This window comes from Lemur catta, chromosome 1 (assembly GCF_020740605.2).
Source record: "Lemur catta isolate mLemCat1 chromosome 1, mLemCat1.pri, whole genome shotgun sequence".
In the NCBI taxonomy this organism is placed as follows: Eukaryota; Metazoa; Chordata; class Mammalia; order Primates; family Lemuridae; genus Lemur; species Lemur catta.
This window is the reverse complement of record NC_059128.1, coordinates 243,889,160-243,906,895: the sequence shown is the minus strand read 5'-3', so window position 1 is coordinate 243,906,895 and position 17,736 is coordinate 243,889,160. Positions and strand designations below refer to the sequence as shown.

General features: G+C 33.6%; 1 protein-coding gene across 2 annotated transcripts in view; it reads left to right on the top strand.

The window, feature by feature from the left end:
* The first annotated feature begins 8,736 nt into the window (after positions 1-8,736).
* ARL6 (ADP ribosylation factor like GTPase 6) overlaps positions 8,737-17,736 on the top strand; it is a 29,224-nt gene continuing 20,224 nt past the window's right edge. The window contains exons 1-2 of one of the 2 annotated variants that reach the window (XM_045557595.1): positions 8,737-9,129; positions 12,229-12,378. In XM_045557595.1, the coding sequence (XP_045413551.1) occupies positions 12,256-12,378 (123 nt within the window). In that variant the 5' untranslated portion in view covers positions 8,737-9,129; positions 12,229-12,255. The remainder of the gene's footprint in view (positions 9,130-12,228; positions 12,379-17,736) is intronic. The other variant, XM_045557603.1, reaches the window with a different exon arrangement.

Here is a 17,736-nt window from a genome sequence, read left to right as displayed (position 1 = left end):
AAGACCCAATATCATTAATTTTTTGAAATCATAATAGATGAGTGAATAATGCTAATTCATAAAGATGAGTAAACAATACACTTTTAAGATTTTTACCTAATTTGAAATGTCCTCTTCCACTGCTTTTATAATTAAAGGTCTCTCTACATTTGGTAATTTGTTGAATGAACTGTATGCATTTAGATAAAATTGGTTTTGTTAAATTTTCATTTAAACACATCTTCATTAACTTAATCAGAAACGCCAGAATATTGTTAATTCTATTAACTCATTTTTCATACAAAGTGATAAATATTGCTCTCTTTAGAATTCTCATCTACCCAGTAATAGCATTATTAAAGTCATAATGAAGTTTTTCTTTAACTGTGCATGCTTTATTTATTTCCATATGCTATTTTTGACTTTAAAATAAATCTGCATAAAATTGTGGTCTTTAGAAGCTCTATGACAAAATCAATGGCCACTCATTTGCTAAAAAACTTGTAACTTAATGAGCTATTTTTTCTGTCAATGTGATTGATGTGAGCATTGTTAAATTTAACTTGTTTAAATATCTATTGATATATTATCTAGAGCTATTATTGCAATATCCTCAAAGTATCTTTAAGACAATGCTGAATATCATGGACAATATTAAAATAAATAATGATTGGGGCTTTTTGAAATTTCTGCACTGCATGGAAAATAAGGTTTAATGTGTATATATGTTTGTCATTGAAGTTTTCAATTTACTTTAATGTGCTCTTTCTTTCCATGCTGAATATACGTCTTCAAAGAAAATTGTATTAATATATTCATGCTATGCAAAAATATCATTTTCTTCTTACCAAAAAATGGAGCTTGGATATAATTTTAGTCCTTTAAGAGTAAAAACAATCAAATTGTAAAATGGGAGTATTTTGGGGGGAGTAGAGTACAAAACCTGAGCAGTGCTAACACATAAGAATATGAGTGATACTTGATTTTAACGATTACTGTGTGTGCTTGATTTCTGATACATTATTAATCATTTTATTAATCACACTCCATCTTGGATTGTGACATTGAAAACTTGAATATATACAGGGTTTAAATACCTTAGAGATATTTTTTATGATCTATACTTAGTTTTAATTTTGTATACAGTAAAAACTTTGACAGCTTAATTTTGAATTTTGAAGGAATAATTGTTAACTAACAGTCTATGTTTCCTAAAATGTTAGTTATGTTATACCTGCTATAGTAACCTCATTTTTGAAGAATCAGAATGAGAGCATGAATGCAGAACATGGCAGCAGACTAAGTTCAATTAAACTTAAGGAAAAGACTAAAAGGTAATATAGTATAAGGAGGAGATTGTATTAAAATTGTTACCTCATTTAAAAAAACTGTTAGAAAAGAATGAATAAAAATTGTCATGTTACTCTTACTGGTAATTTTGAAACTATTAATAAATGCATTTTGAGATGGGAATCTCAATAAGTCCACTAATAGTTGTTAAAATATATATCGATATGCAAAATTAGAAAGAAATCTTATCAAAATATCAAAAATAGGAAAAGTTTATTTTTAAAAATTTCATTAATAGACCAAGTGATCACAATTCTTAACATTTCCATCCTGTTAATTAGTTTGATTTCTAAGACATATATAATCAAAGAATTTGCCAAAATAATCCAAACAATAATACATGGAATATTGAACTGTCATTGTACTTTAAACATATTAATAAATTATCCAGTTGGTAATTAAGGTTTTTTTCCTATTATTAAATGTAAAAATAGTATATATGATGTAGAAAAAAAATTGATTTGAAAACATTCTCTTTTAGCATCAATTTATGCTTTTAAGCAGTTATACTAATTTTATACATGTTCTTAAATGTTTAAAAAATACGGTATTTACATTTTAATTCTATGTGATATATTTTGACCTTGCCTTCTCACTCCAGTTGTTTTAAGTATTTAAAAAAGAGCCACTTTATATTTTATATTTCCATTCAGTCTCATAATGCTTGTAACTTTCCAGTTCTCAAAGAGTGAAACCAAATGTCATAACATAGTGGCTAGAAGTTATTCTTCTTTTAAATAATATTGGTTAGATAGGCCATAAATTTTGCTAGAGAAAACCAACTCTCTTACTTTCTCATGAATGGAAACACAAAAAGAAAATTCTCCATTGAACTTTGTGAATTTGAAATAATAAATATTTTTTTATAGTTAGTTTTAACTGCTTACTGTTTATTCCGATTTTATTAAAAAAAATTTCACCAAATCAGAAGCCTCAAACGAGAGTGAGAAGCCACTCCATTTTTATATAATCTGTTTATTTTTTTCAGAGTTTCCAAAAATTTTTTTGAGAAAACAAAATTCCCTTTCCCACCCTGCAACCTTGATAGCTCTAACATTAAATGCAATAGTTAGGTATTTATAATTTAATTTTTATAAACAACAAAAAATTAGTCAAAGCTGTGTTAACTTCTTTACACTATATAACAAATATAACAACAAAAAATTAAAAGCAGTCATATCTGTTTGCTGGTCCAAAATTGTATATTCCTAAATTTTAAAATAAGTACATATACCTATATACTGATTTACTTTAGAAATATACTTATCTGTAAATCCATTAATTCATTCAACTAATGTTTATTGAACAATACCATGGACTAGTGTCCTATTTCAAGAACAGAGGATGCACAGTGACCAAGACAAACAAACTCCCTGTCTTATGAAATTGACCTCCTAGTAGTAAAGACACACAACAAAGAAATAATGATGTGTTGTGATGATAATTAGCAATGTTACATAGCATGGCTGTTGGTCCTTTATATTAAGAGGCAAAAGAAATCTTCTCTAAGGACATGGCATTTAAACTGATATCTGAAAATCATGAAGGAAGCAGTCATGAGAAGATTCGGGGGCAGAGCATGCCAAGCAGTGGCAACAGTTAAGGTATGGGAATTTGGAGTGTTTGAGAATAGAGAGAATGGTGTTCTTGGTACACAGCAGATGAGGCAAAGAGAAGCAAAAAGGAGATGGGGTGAAAGAGCATGTGTGAGGCTGTTGGAGTAATTCAAGCAAAAAAGTGGCTTTTGTTAGAGTAGAAGTGGTAAAAATAGAGAGAAATGGATGGATTTTGTATCTATTTGAAGACAGGACTTGCTAATGGACTAGGGATAAGGCATGAAGAAGAGAGAAAAATTGAAGGCAAATTCTACATTTGGGGAATAAGCAACTGAATTGATAGTGGTGAAGGAGAAGCAGGTTTGGAGGGCAAAAATCAAGAGTTTGGTTTTAGCAACATTATGTCTGAGATGTCTGTTAGGTATTCAAATGGAGATATCAAGTAGACAGCTGCATATGACAGTTACAAGGAAAAATCAAGAAATCAGGGAGAGAGATCAAGATTTGGAAGTCATCAAAATATACATGTATTTAATAAAGTTTGAAATCACCTAGGAAAAGTCTCTTGAGAGGTAGGCCCAAGATTGAGCTCTCAGGCACTTCAATGTTTAGAAGTTAGAATTAGAATCCAGCAGAGGAAACTGAGGAGTATAAAGCAATGTGGAGAAAAAAGAAATGCAGTCGGTCACCAGGATTAAATGGTTTTAAGAAGTCAAAATTAGAACAAAGAAATGTCCATTGAATTTGGCGACATGGCCGTTATTAATGACTTTGACAAGGGCAGTCTTTATGAAATAGTGAAGTCAAAGCCTAACTGAAGTGGATTAAGAAGAGATGTGAGGAAATAAGGTGGAGTAGGTATCTATAAACAACTTTTTCAACAAGTTTTGTTGTAAATCAGGAAAGAGAAATAGGACAGTAACTAGAGGGAGAAATGGGGTTAAAAGAGTTTGTTTTTGTTTTCAGATAAAAGATGTTAGAGAGTATTATATACTAATGAGAACAATTTGGCAGACAAGTGAAAATTGACTATGCAAGGAAAAGCATCATTATATCAATGGCCTTGAGAGGTAGAGGGTTAGGATTCAGATTCTAAGTAGGGAAGTTCTTTTTTGATAGGAGCATGGACATAGAACTCCAATGAGAGGGAAGGCAGAGTGTGTAATATGCAGATAGGTTGGTAGATTTACGATAAAAAGGTAAGGTGTCACTGTGAGTAGTTTTACCAAAAATAAGATAAAAGTTGATATGGGGGTTGGGGAGTATAGGTGGGAGGTGAGATGTGTGAGCAGTTGGAGAGTGGGAAAATGAACATATATATACATTTATACATGTATATATACATACACACATAGTGGGTATTTGTGTGTAATACATAATAGGAGGAAATCTATTGTAGAAAACATTTTAAAGGCATCTTTACTAAATACTTTTGAGACCTGAAACTTTGAATTCTGTATTTTCCATAATGTAGAGATTAAGTGAGGACTTCTCAATGCCACAGATACTTCTAATGTTTATTTATTTTTATCTATTACAGGTTAAAAGGCAAAAACATTTTTGTTATAATTCAAAGCCTATGAAAATTAAAATTAGTTTAATCCTGAAACATGTATATTGTGTACTCAGCCTGTTACTTTTCTCAAACCATCTTTTGGAGGGTATTGAGATATCATCTGAATTAAAAAAAAAGATAAACAGAAACTAATCTTTTAGTAAAAATTATTTTGTTTTCATATGAAAAACATCAATACCTTTTGTCACTTAGGGAAAACACATGGGCAATATGGTTGTTTTACTCATTGTGCCCTTCCCTATCCTATAGGAAGGATGTGATCTTTTAATTGTGTATGGTGCATTATTTCTAGAGATATATACATATTTCTTGTATGTATATCCAAGTTATATGTATATCCAAGTTATATGTAATTCAATGTGTTGGAATTTAAAGCTGCATATTTTTTCTTTGGATTTGATGTGAAATTAGATTGTGAATAATGGAATAAGGTTGCACTCCATTTTTTTGCTGTTCTAGCATAGCCAAAATATAAAGATATATGTGTAAATACAAATATGTATTTGATTAAACACTTTAAATATTTAAATGGCCACATCAAATTTTAAATGGTAGATGATATCAATAATTTCAGTGCACCCAAAATAATTGCTATAAAAATCTTTGTAGCACAAGTCCTAAAGATCATTAATTGAACACTAAATAGTACATTTGTATAAAATACCTAGATAACATCTGTCCAGGTTGAGACATTTAATCCCTTGTAGAGATATATTTGACTAATAAAAAACTATAGCTGAAAATATTTTTCCTTCCTGTAAGTATAAATGATTTTTTAAAAGTACCATTGTAACTTGTCATAATCCTATTTATCAATTAAGGATTTAGCACTGTAACCAGCTACTCTTACAAAAGGGGGGAAAGATCTGTTTGTGAGAATAAGGAAGTGCAGCACTGTATTATTTTTTTCTCTTTGGTATTATATCACCATTTAGAGCTTCAATATATGCCTTCCACTCAGGTTCTTCACACAGCTGTGTTCTTTTTTCTGGTTGTAATCACAATATGGTAGAGGGATGAGCACAGTAAAAGGGTGTTAACAATTGAACTACGATCCTACCTATTATCTACTTCACTATAACAGTGAAGTAGTCCAGATTTATTTGAAGGTGGTATTGTTTTCATCTTACAGAAATCTACTATGTTATGATGTTCCATGTAAACTTACATGTTCTGGCATGCTTACAAGTTAATAGTGTTATAGAATGCTCAGCTCTCAACATGAGGGTTTGTTTGTGGTGAACTGCACAACATATGTCATCTATTTGCTGAAAGAATATGGTGTTTAGCAAAACTACCTGCTGAGCAACATAATAAGATTTTTGTACAAAGTACAAATTACTAACTATTGTATTTTATTTTTCTATGATTTCCTAAGAGGCATTATCAGGGTCTTATAGATGGAACAAGCCTGTTTATTAAAATATCTATTAGCAAATAAAAGTTATAGTCCCAGTGGTTGAATTTGTGAATTTTTTGTATTCTTTTATTGATGTATATTTAATGTAATTTTTTTTGGTCTACTAAATCTAGATGCTCTTTAGATAATTTAGTAATGCTGGATGCAAAATTATAGTTGTATTGTTCAAAATAATGTCATTAAGGTCTCACTATAAATTCACATAAATCACTATAAATAAATGATACATATTTTTGCAGTGATTTTATATGGACAAAATATTTTGTGAGAGCTGAATGAATTAAATTGTTCACTGCAGAGGTAATACTGTACACAAATTGCAGATAAAAAAAGGCACACATAACATTAAACTGTTTAAACACAGCTTTAGACCATCAATGTTTATTCTAAAAATTTCCAATACCTTATAAAGGATTTTCTATACTCTTGTAAATGTTGCTGTTAAGAAAATACATTAAAAGTATTGGGAATTAATCAGAATAGTGCTATATTCATTGTTTATCTCACTCTCATCTTTTTTATAATTTTCCCACTATAGTTCCAAAAGCCAATATGAAATTAAAATTGGCAAGAAAGTACTTAAAACTCTCTTCTCTTCTACAGGTATCTTTGGCAGCCTTAAGAAGACCACATAATATTTTTAAAGTCTATTATTCTCATAATAAAATGAAGAGAGTCAAACTAACTTCTTAAATCAAGTGGAACAATTTTATGCTAAGCCTCTGACTGTACCCTTTAGAGCAGTTTCAGTTGGCAAAGCACCAAAACACAAGATTCAATCATATGAAGTATTTGTTTTTTTTTTTTTTAAGTGGACATTTTCAGGATATTTTCTAGATTACTGAGTAGATTTCATGACCACTTTTTCATCTCTAATAACAATAATAAACCATCGCATAAATTATACTTATCTAAGACAAATATTTACTTATTTTGTTTTTTAAAGAATTATCTATCTGCCTAAGTTTACTGAGAACTTGGATGCTGAAAGTGCCCATTATATTTTCAGTTTTCACCAAATGGTTTATACTAAGCAAAAAAACAAGAACTCAAACTAGGGGCAGAAAATATCAACTCCAAACAGAAAAAATTAAGTCTGTCCATGAAAGTTTTGTGGAATATAAGATCTTCACTTATCTCTAGGAAAAAAAATGTTATACTCTGGCTATAAGCAAATTAGCTTCCATTTCTTATCTAAGTGAGTTACAACACCTAGGCACACAGAAAAATGATCAACACTTCCCTGTCAATGCATTCAGTGTAGAATTCAGAGTCAGAAATTAAAGAACAATCATATTTAGGGATTAGGTCAATTTCGTTCACAGAAAAATAATTTCGGGACAAAAGACAAGAAATTATTTATTAAACACCTACTATGTGCCAAACATTTATATGTTACCTCTTTAATGCTAAAAACCACCAGATGAGATAAATAGTATCTTTCTGAAGGCCAAGAAGCTGAAATATAGAGAAAGGTTAACTGGCCTAAGACCACAAGGAAACAATATATTTTCATATTTTATTATTATGATTTTTTTTTTTTTCTTAGAGACAAGGTCTCGCTCTGTCACCCAGGCTGGAGTACAGAGCATACTCATAGCTTACTGCAGCCTGGAACTCCTGAGATCAAAAGATGATCCTGCCTCAACTTCCTGACTAGGTGGGACTCTCCCCCCAACCACCACATACTTTATTTTTACAAGGACGTTTGTATGTCAATACTTTTGCATATGCATCCACAGAGTAACTATCCTAGAACCACATTTTTTTTTAATTTTAAAAATAATATAACCACATTTGGAAACTTGGAGAAGTGAAAAAGAAAGACCTCCATAATTGTATAAGTACAACCCTCCCGACCACCACCATTACTTTACCAAAATTCCTTCTATGTAGCATTCAGTCTGTTTTTTCACCCTGCTAGTCCATTTAAAAGGCCAAATTAACTGACAGGCCAGAGTACAGGTAGGGTAGTAAACATAACACTAGCTAGTTGGAAATTTAAAAAAAAAAATCCTATACCCATGGACAACAAGGGAAATGAAGAGATGAAAATTCCTCTTTAAGGAACGTTTAAATCATGAAAGCCATTCATCAGCAGGGGAGGCTGGTGGGGCTGGGCAGATTAAAAATTTAACAAAAGATTTCCAGATCTTTAAAACGACTGCATCTGTAGTCTGCGCGTTGGAAAACGTAGTAATAAAAATGTGGGGAACCGTGTATGTTTAAATATTTTCAACTTGAGGATCATTTGTTACTATGACTATAACATCCAAGCGCAATTTAAGAAGGTGGCTAACCTTAAGTACTATTAATGCCCTTCCTGACCACCTGCCGATTTGATTCTGGAGACTGTAATCTACTCACGGGAGATTATGCCTGCTGGAAATCTCTTCAGGAGACCAGACAGCTAAGAAGCAGGTTTACAGGAAAACTACCTTTGCTGAATGATGCCTTTGACTTTTTAACACCGATTTTCTCTCCTCTCCCTTCCTACATTAATTGCTTTACTTCTCCAGGACTCAGGGTCAGAAGCCTATCAGAACCGGGAGAGCCGGGGCGATGGGCAGCGGGGCAACTCCCGCGCACACATGCCCCAGTCGGGGCAGCTGCGTCTCGCAGTCATTGCCACCGCGCTGCGCCGGTGCCCGGGAACTGCGCTCTAGGCGCCACAGCAAGCGGAGCCCGGGGATCCGTGGAGTCTCGCGGAGGACCAGCGCCGAGTCACACGCAAGCCGCCCAAGCGGCGCCACACGCTTCCCAGGAGGCTGTGCGAGCGCCTACGACTCCCATCATGCTTCACCGGGAACTGCAAGGCTCCTTGAAGAAAATCGGCAGTTCCCTCGCCACCTGTGCTTAAATCTCCTGTAATTAACGGTTCATCGGCATGCCTCTGGCCTTTTTCGGGAGCTCTTCGAACCCAGGAGCTAGAACACAGAAGCTGATCTGCTAAGACCGCCCGGAGAGGCGTGGCTTCGGGACCGGAAGAAGCTCCCGTTGCCAAGGGAACGCCGCCTGCCCCGGCGCCTGCTCAGCGACTGATGCTCCGGCTGCTGCAGACGCTGCCAGTTCTCCCAGCTTGTGGAGGCGTCTGTGCTCAGTGCCAGGGAGCGTTCCCGTGGAGGCACAGAGAAGAAGGCTGAGGGACTTCCGCACCAGATTTCCATCCCAGAGACCAAAACGAGTGAGTGCGTCCGTTCCTGTTTCTCACCAGTTCCTGGGCTCGCGGGACTAACCTCAAAAGCCAGGTATCTCCGCATCCCCGGTTTTTGTAGCCAGTGGCCACTCCCCCACCCCGCCCCGTGGGTTTTAGAGTTCCTCTTTGCTCTTTCCCACGTTTTTCACTCCAAGCAGGTAGTCGTTGCTAATGTGTGTGTGAGAGGTTAAAAAGAAGTGTGCTTATGCGGTAATAGGGGCCCTAGAAAACAAATTGAACTGGCTTGGGCGAATTTTTGTTTGATTTTAACATTGTTCAATTTGGCCCTTTTTATTTGGTGTATGGAAAGTATAATTGAAATTGCATCATCAAAACCGAAAGCTAAATAAGAATGTTTATTTGGGGTAGTAAGAGTATGCAGCAATTCAACCAACAAATGTATTTAAAGCATACAAAGTACCAGTAATGGTGTTTTCTCTGCCCGACCACTATGTCTCTCTACAGCTTACCTTCTAAGCTATTAGCTGTGGATGACATCCTAATTCTTCTGGACTTCTGTGGCAACATGTAATCCTTCAGAAAGCAGTTTTTTCAGAGAACAGTCGAGAGAATTTGGCTGTGTGCATAGAGAGGGGAACAGTAAGATAAGAAACTGGAAAGGTAGACTGGAGCCAGATTGTGAACAACCTTAAAAGCTATCTATGGAACTTTGAACTTTATTTTGAAAGCCAGTAGTTCTCAATACTGCCTGTCCATCAGAAACACTGTGTAGCTTTTAAAACTACAGATACCCTGTTCTTATTCTCAAAAATTCTGTCTCAACAGTTGATTGCAGAGTGCAGCCAGGGTTGAGAATCATGGCTATGGGAGTAGGAAGCTACAGAAAAAAATTGTATCTCCCACTGTGCACTTAAGACAGGATAAATAAATGTTGAGTGTCTTGATTTTTCTTTTAGTTCCTTTACGTATGCATGCGGAAAGTAGACTTATAAAAGGAAAATTATAATTACTGAAAAAATAGAAGTATGTATGGCTATATAATATTTATAAAGCAATCAATAAATATGATTATATCTTTTAGAAAAACTGACTTCTCTTGTAAAAAGTATGTCTCAAAATATTTCAGTAACAAATATCAGGTGTTTGATAATCCCTGGAAAAGGGATAGAAAGTCACAATACAAGATACTATGAAAAATAAATATTCATCAAGCTCTAGACAACCAGTGCTTTTTAATATATGCCCAGAGGGGAGAGATATGAGAAGTGGTCATATTTTTAAAAAATGAACTCAAAATTGCATGAAAATGTAAAATGAGCTGTAAGCATTTTTATCGTTATGTTTAGTTCAATAAATAAAGTAATAGCAAATTAACTTTGAATTAAGATGATCTGTGTGAATTGTTTCACATCAGAAGGTAAATTTAAAATAAATTCTGCAAATGCTACTACTTAACCTGAAATTGAAAGAAGTGGATTGAGATTTGAGTCTCTAATACAAGAAGAAAAGTAGATTCAAGTGGCACAAATGGAAGTAACTGAGATCAAACCCATCCCTTGAGGAAGACAAATGTGGCTCTGTTATACACCCACTCTTGGGTATGGCACTGCACTCTTTGTTTTCTACACATCATTGAAACTCAGTTTTGAAATTTCTACCCATAATGATCTCCCACGGGGCCTAAGCAAAATGTCAGCTATGCAGCCTCCTTTCAGTTGCAGTTGTCTTTAAAGTCTTTTGTTGGTTAAGTTGCTGCAGTGTCACATCCTTCAAGGCATGCCCTTGCCTGGGATCATATGGAATAATAAATACTGAAGGAACTGTGATATGACAGGCTTATGGAATTTTAGATGGAGATGAGAATAAATCAGTTTGATGAGATGAATATTTAGAGAACTTTGAAAACGAATGTTCAGAAAGTAATGGGGAATATTTGATACACAGCTATATTGTGACAGTTCCTGCAACAGTTGGGGACTGGCAAAAAGGATAACTGTCCTCCTACCATATAGTAATGTTTTGGGGGATGATGGACCTAAAGCGAATTCCTTTGAAAAGTTTAGAAAACCTGAAGTATAAATTTAACAGTACCTTAGATGAATATGAACAGCGTTAAAGTTATCACATAACAAGCAATATGTCCACAGCAGTTTTGTTTGAATTCAAAAATACTCATATCTTTGGATTGCTGATAAAGTCTTTTAAAAAGTTTACATTAGAAAGAATTTTTTTCCTAAGAGTTGCTAGAGTTGAACAAACAAAATGGACACTTTAGGGACAAGTTAGCAAAGAAACTTTTGTGGTATTAGAGAAAACTAAATTAAAATCTAAGATCAGTGTTTACTTTTGTATACTAGTATACTAATATACTTATTGTATACTAGTATGGTAAGGTTCTTTTACATTAACACTTACAAAAAAACAGTAGGATGTTCCAGATAAGTTACAGTTAAGAGAACAGATATTTAATAAGGTTCAATAAATTTCTGTGTGTATATACATCACATTCTTCCCAAATGAATTTGTGGTGATTTACAAAGAGATACGCAAGGGCTAAGGGGAAATATGGGTAAGAATATCAGGATTCTTTGCTTCTGCTGATAGAAAACCATACCCAAACTTAAACTAACCAAGCAAGCAAGCAAAAGCTGTGAATTAATTATGACTTCATATTATTGCAAAATATAACAATGGGGCTGGCTTTGGGTAAAGATTTAGCTCAAAAGCTGTAGCTGAAATCTCAGTTTTTCTCTGCTCTCCGGTCTGCCTTCTGCTTTCTGAGCTTCAAGCATCAGACTCTACATGAACTCCATTGCCCATACATTGTTCCAGATTTTCTAGAAAGGGTGCAGCCTAATTAATAGATACTTTCAAGTATCACAATTAACAGACTGCCAGATGTCTTTAAGGTGACACTTTCTTCTTCAATATTGTAAATTACAATGAGAAATGTAGTTCTTTCAAAGACATCATTCTGTGTTACCAGGTGTTATAAGCTGCAAATCTGCTATCAGTTAAGGCTCCTTTCTGGTAATCAGCTTATATTCTGTTTACTGAGTGCAAAGCTACATTGACATAGTTTTCACACTATCATCATATGCCTTTAAATTATTGAATTTTTTATACACATACCAATATTTTCCATACTTAAGGTACCTTTGGGTAATAAATATTTTTTTCTTACTTGCAGCTGGTTTGTAAATATTTGAATGACATTATGGGATTGCTAGACAAACTTTCAGGCTTGCTCGGCCTAAAGAAGAAGGAGGTTCATGTTTTGTGCCTTGGGCTGGATAATAGTGGCAAAACAACAATCATTAACAAACTTAAGCCTTCAAATGTAAGTATCTTTGTTAAATGCTTTATATATTTTCTGCCACTAAAAAAGTTAATATGCACAATTATTTTGTTCCACATTATGACTTCATAGTCATGTTATGAAATTCTGTTAACCTTGCAGTAACAAAAAAATATCAGTCAGCCATAATTTGCATTGTTTTTTTTTTTTTGCAGTATATAGGTAAATCTTGATTATTAAGCTGGAATATTCTTTTCAAATGTCTTTTTTTCCCCTGAAGATCTTCACAAATTTGCTGTTTACTTTTAGGTTGCATTGCCTTCTTTTTAGTTCCCTCTACAGGAGAAGCAAAACAAAGAGAAAGAAATCATTTTTATAGGTTCTATGGATAATGAGACAATTTTTCCCAAAAGTGTGGTATGAGTAATAGTAATAGTAAGCAAAATGATTTTAAGCAATAATTATATGAACATACTATTTTAGTAACAAATATATAAAGCCAGCACATTCAAAACATGATATATAAGTTATAGATAGATTCTGCTACGTATAAAGAAAACCCACCTAACAGTGCTTTCCTAATTCCTGGTACCACTTCCTGAGCCTTATTCTTAGGCAGCTATCCTGTCTTATTAGAAAATTTGACCTCCAGGTCCTGAGAGCAAAGTAATTTGCTTTGCCTTTTTTTTTTTGTCTTTTGGTGATAATAGCCAAGGGGCCACTTGCAGTGGGCCTTCTTAAAGGTTCCCAAATCTCTGTTACTCAGGTATAGATATTACGTTTGCTTCCTTCCTACTCTGACCCCAAGAAGAATCTCTTGTGAGCTTGTATCCACTACTGGAACATTATTTTTAATGAATTAAATGAATTAATTATAGAAATCTACAACGCTCTGATAGGAAATGCCTATTTCATATAAAGTACACATCTCATTTTATTGTAAAGTTTTCCCATTTTGGGGGGTAAATAAAATCAATTTTTAGGTAAGTAGCTATTTCCTAGGCCCAAACTAGTTTTAATATTAAGCTGTCCTAATGTTTATTTACTATTAAGGTACTGAGGTTGCTGGCATTTTCTGAACTGAATAGGGAGAGAGCGGGGGATATTTTAATCTGATCACTCTTTTCAAGAATCTAGTCTTAGCTGTCATTTTCTTAAAGACAAACTCTGTATACTTTTCTTTTAAAATTTCAGTCTTTCCCCCATTTCCCAGCACTCATGCTCTCATTGTCACATCATCCAGTTTTATATTCTTTTTTATTGATACATAATGGTTGTACATATTTGTGGGGTACGTGTGGTATTTTTATGCATGCATACACTGTATAATAATCAAGCCAGGGTAATTTGGATATCCATCATCTCAAACAGTTACCTCTTCTTTATGCTGGAAATATTTGAATTATTCTCTTCCAGCTATTTTGAAATATACAGTAGATTATTGTTAACTATAGCCACCCTACTGTTCTGTTAAATACTAGGTCTTATTTCTTCTATCAGACTGTTTATTTTACCCATTAATCAACGTCTCTTCATCTCCCTTACGCCTCTTCACTTCCCAGCCTCTGGTAAGCACTAATCTACCCACTGTCTCCATGAGATCCACATTTTTATATCTTACATGTGAGTGAGAACATGTGATATTTGTCTTTCTTTACCTGGCTTATTTCACTTGACATAATGACCTCCAGTTGCTGCAAATGGCAGAATTTCATGGTGTCGTATGGCTGAATAATATTCAATTGTATATATATATATTTTCTTTATTCATTCATCCATTGATGATCATTTAGTTTCATTCCATATCTTGGCTATTGTGAATGGTGCTACACTAAACATGAGATACAGAAATCTCTTTTTTTTTTTTTTTGGATGTATACCCAGCAGTGGGATTATTGAATCATATGGTAGTTGTTTTTAGATGTTTGAGGAACCTCCATACTCTTTTCCATAGTGGCTATACTAATTTACATTCTCATCAGCAGTGTATGAGAGTTTCTCTTTCTTCATATCCTCATAACGTTTGTTATTTTTTGTCTTTTTGATAAAAGCCATTCTAACTGAAGTAAGATGATATCTCATTATCATTTTGATTTTCATTTTCCTGATGATTAGTGATGTTCAGCATTTTTCCTATACCTGTTTACTGTTTGTATGTCTTCTTCTGAGAAATGTCTGTTCAGATGGTTTTCGACATGTTTTAATTCGATTATTTGGTTTTTTTGCTATTGAGTTCTGTTGTGTGTTCTGGTTATGAATCCCTTGTTAGGCGGATAGTTTGTAAATATTTTCTCCCATTCTTTAGGTTGTGTCTTCACTTTGTTGATTGCTTCTTTTGCTGTGTAGAAGCTTTTTAGCTTGATATAGTCCCATTTGTCTATTTTGGCTTTTGTTGTTTGTATTTTTACGGTCTTACCCAAAAAATCTTTGCCCAGAGTCCCCAGACCAATGTTCTGAATCATTTCTCATATGTTTTCTTCTAGTAGTTTCATAGATGTGGGCCACAGATTTAAGTCTATAATCTATTTTGATTTGATTTTTGTATATGGTAAGAGATAGGAATCTAGTTTCATTCTTCTGCATATGGTTATACAGTTTTCCCAGCACCATTTATTCAAGGGACTCTCCTTTTCCCAATGTATGTTCTTGACGCCTTTGTTGCAAATGAGTTGGCTGCAAGGATGTAGATTTATATCTGCGTTCTCTATATTGGTCTATGTATCTGTTTTTATGCCAGAACAATGCTGTTTTGGTTAATATGGCTTTGTAGTATAATATATTTTGAAGTCAGGGAGTGTGATACCTCTAGCTATGTTCCTTTTTCTCGGGATAGCTTTGGCTATTTGGAGTGTTTTGTGGTACCAAAATGAATTTTAGGACTGTTTTTCTATTTCTGTGAAGAATGTCTTTAGTATTTTGGTAGGGATTGCATTGAATCTGTAAACTGCTTTATATAGTATAGACATTTTAACAATATTCTTTTGATGTGTGACTGTGGAATGGCTATCAATTTTTGTGTGTGTGTGTCCTCTTCAATTTCTTTCATCAATGCTTTATAGTGTTTTGTTGTAGATACCTTTCACTTTAGTTACATTTATTTCTAGGTATTTTAAAATTTTTTAGCTATTGTAAATGGGATTACTTTCTTGCTTTATTTTCACTGTTGTTATATATAAATACTACTGATTTTATTAATAGTATGTTAATTTTGTATTCCACAACCTTACTGAATTAATTTATCAGTTCTAACAGTTTTTTGTTGAAGTCTTTAGGTTTTTCTAAATATAAGGATCATGGCATCTGCAAACAAGGCTAATTTGACTTCTTCCTTTCCGATTTTGATGCCTTTTATTTCTTTTGCCTAATTGCTCAGGCTAGAACTTCTAGTACCATGTTGAATAAAAGTAGTGAAAGTGGGCATCCTAGAGGAAAGACTTTCAGTTTTTTCCTTTCATTATGATATTAGTTGTGGTTTTGTCATAAATGGCCTTTATTGTTTTGAGGTATGTTCCTTCTAACCCAGTTTATTAAGAGTTTTTATCGTAAAACGATGTTGAATGTTTTGAATGCTTTTTCAGCATCTATTGAAATGATTATGTGGTTTTTCTCCTTCATTCTGTTAGTGTGATGTATCACATTTATTGATTTGCATATGTTGAACCATCCTTGTCTCCCTGGGATAAATCCCACATGAACATGGTGAATGATCTTTTTCATATGTTGTTGTATGTGGTTTCTTAGTATTTTCTTGAGGATTTTTACATCTATGTTCATCAGGGATATTGGCCTGTAGTTTTCTTTTTTTATTGTGTACTTGTCTGGTTTGGGTATCAGGGTAATGCTGGCCTTGTAGAATGAGTTTGGAAGTATTCCTTCCTCTTCAGTTTTCTGGAATAGTTTGTGTAGAATTGGTATTAGTTCTTTAAATGTTTGGTATAATTCAGAAGTGAAGCCATCAGGTCCTGGGATTATCTTTGATAAAAGACTTTTTATTACTCTTTTGATCTTATTACTCATCGTTGGTCTGCTCTGTTCAAGAGTTTTATTTCATCATGGTTCAATCTTGGTAGGTTGTGTATGTCCGGTAATTTATCCATTTCTTCTGTGTTTTTCAATTTATTGGTATGTAGTTGTTCATAATAGTTTCTAATAATCTTTTGATTTATGTGGTACCAGTCTCCTTTTTTGTTTCTGTTTTTATTTATTTGGGTCTTCTTTCTTTTTTTCCTGGTTAGTTTAGGTAACAGTTTGTCAATTTTGTTTATCTTTTCGAACATTGATCATTGATTTTCAATTCATTGATCTTTTATATTTATTTTTTAGTCTCAATTTCATTTATTTGTGCTTTGACCTTTATTTTCTCCTTTTTCCCTACTAATTTTGGATTTGGTTTACTCTTGCTCTGCTCATTCTTTGAGATGTGTCATTAGGCTGTTTATTTTAAATCTGTCTGCTTTTTTTTTCCACCTATATATTTTTTATTTCAGAATATTATGGGGGTACAAACACTTTGGTTACATAAATTGCCTTTTCACCACCCAAGTCAGAGCTTCTAGCGTGCCCATCCCCCAGATAGCGCTCAGTACACACCTAGGTGTGAATTTACCCATCCCCACCATCCCCCTCCCACCTGCCTGACACCAGATGAATGTTACTTCCATATGTACATGTACATTTTAATCAATTAGTACCAATTTTTTGATGTAGGAGTTTATTATTATAAACTTTCTTCTTGGTACTTCTTTTGCTGTATCCCATAGATTTGGTTATGTTGTATTTCCATTTTCATTTTTTTAAGAAATTTTCAAATTTCCATCTTAATTTCTACATTGACCCATTGATCATTCAGGAGCATGTTGTTTAACTTTCATGTATTTATATAGTTTCCAAAGTTCCTCTTGTTATTGATTTCTGATTTTATTCCATTGTTGTCAGAAAAGATACTTGATACGATTTTGACCATTTTGAATTTGTTGCAACATATTTTGTGGCCTAACATATGGTCTATTATGCAGAATGTTCCATAGGCTAAGAATAATGTGTATTTTACAGTTTTGGGATGATATGTTCTGTAAATGTCTGTTAGGTTTGTTTGGTTTAAAGTACAGTTTAACTACTTTCTATCTAGATGTTCTCTCCATTGATGAGAGTGGGGTGTTGAAGTCCCTACTATTATTTTATTATGATCTGTCTCTCCCTTTAGATCTGTTAATGTTTGTTTTGTATATTTGGGTGTTCTAGTGTTAGGTGCATATGTATTTACAATTAGTATATCCTTATTATGAACTGACCCCTTTATCATTATATAGTGACCTTGATTATCTCTTTTTATAGTCTTTGAGTTTTAGTCTATTTTATCTGATATAAGTGTGGCTACTCCTGTTCTTTTGTGGTTTCCAT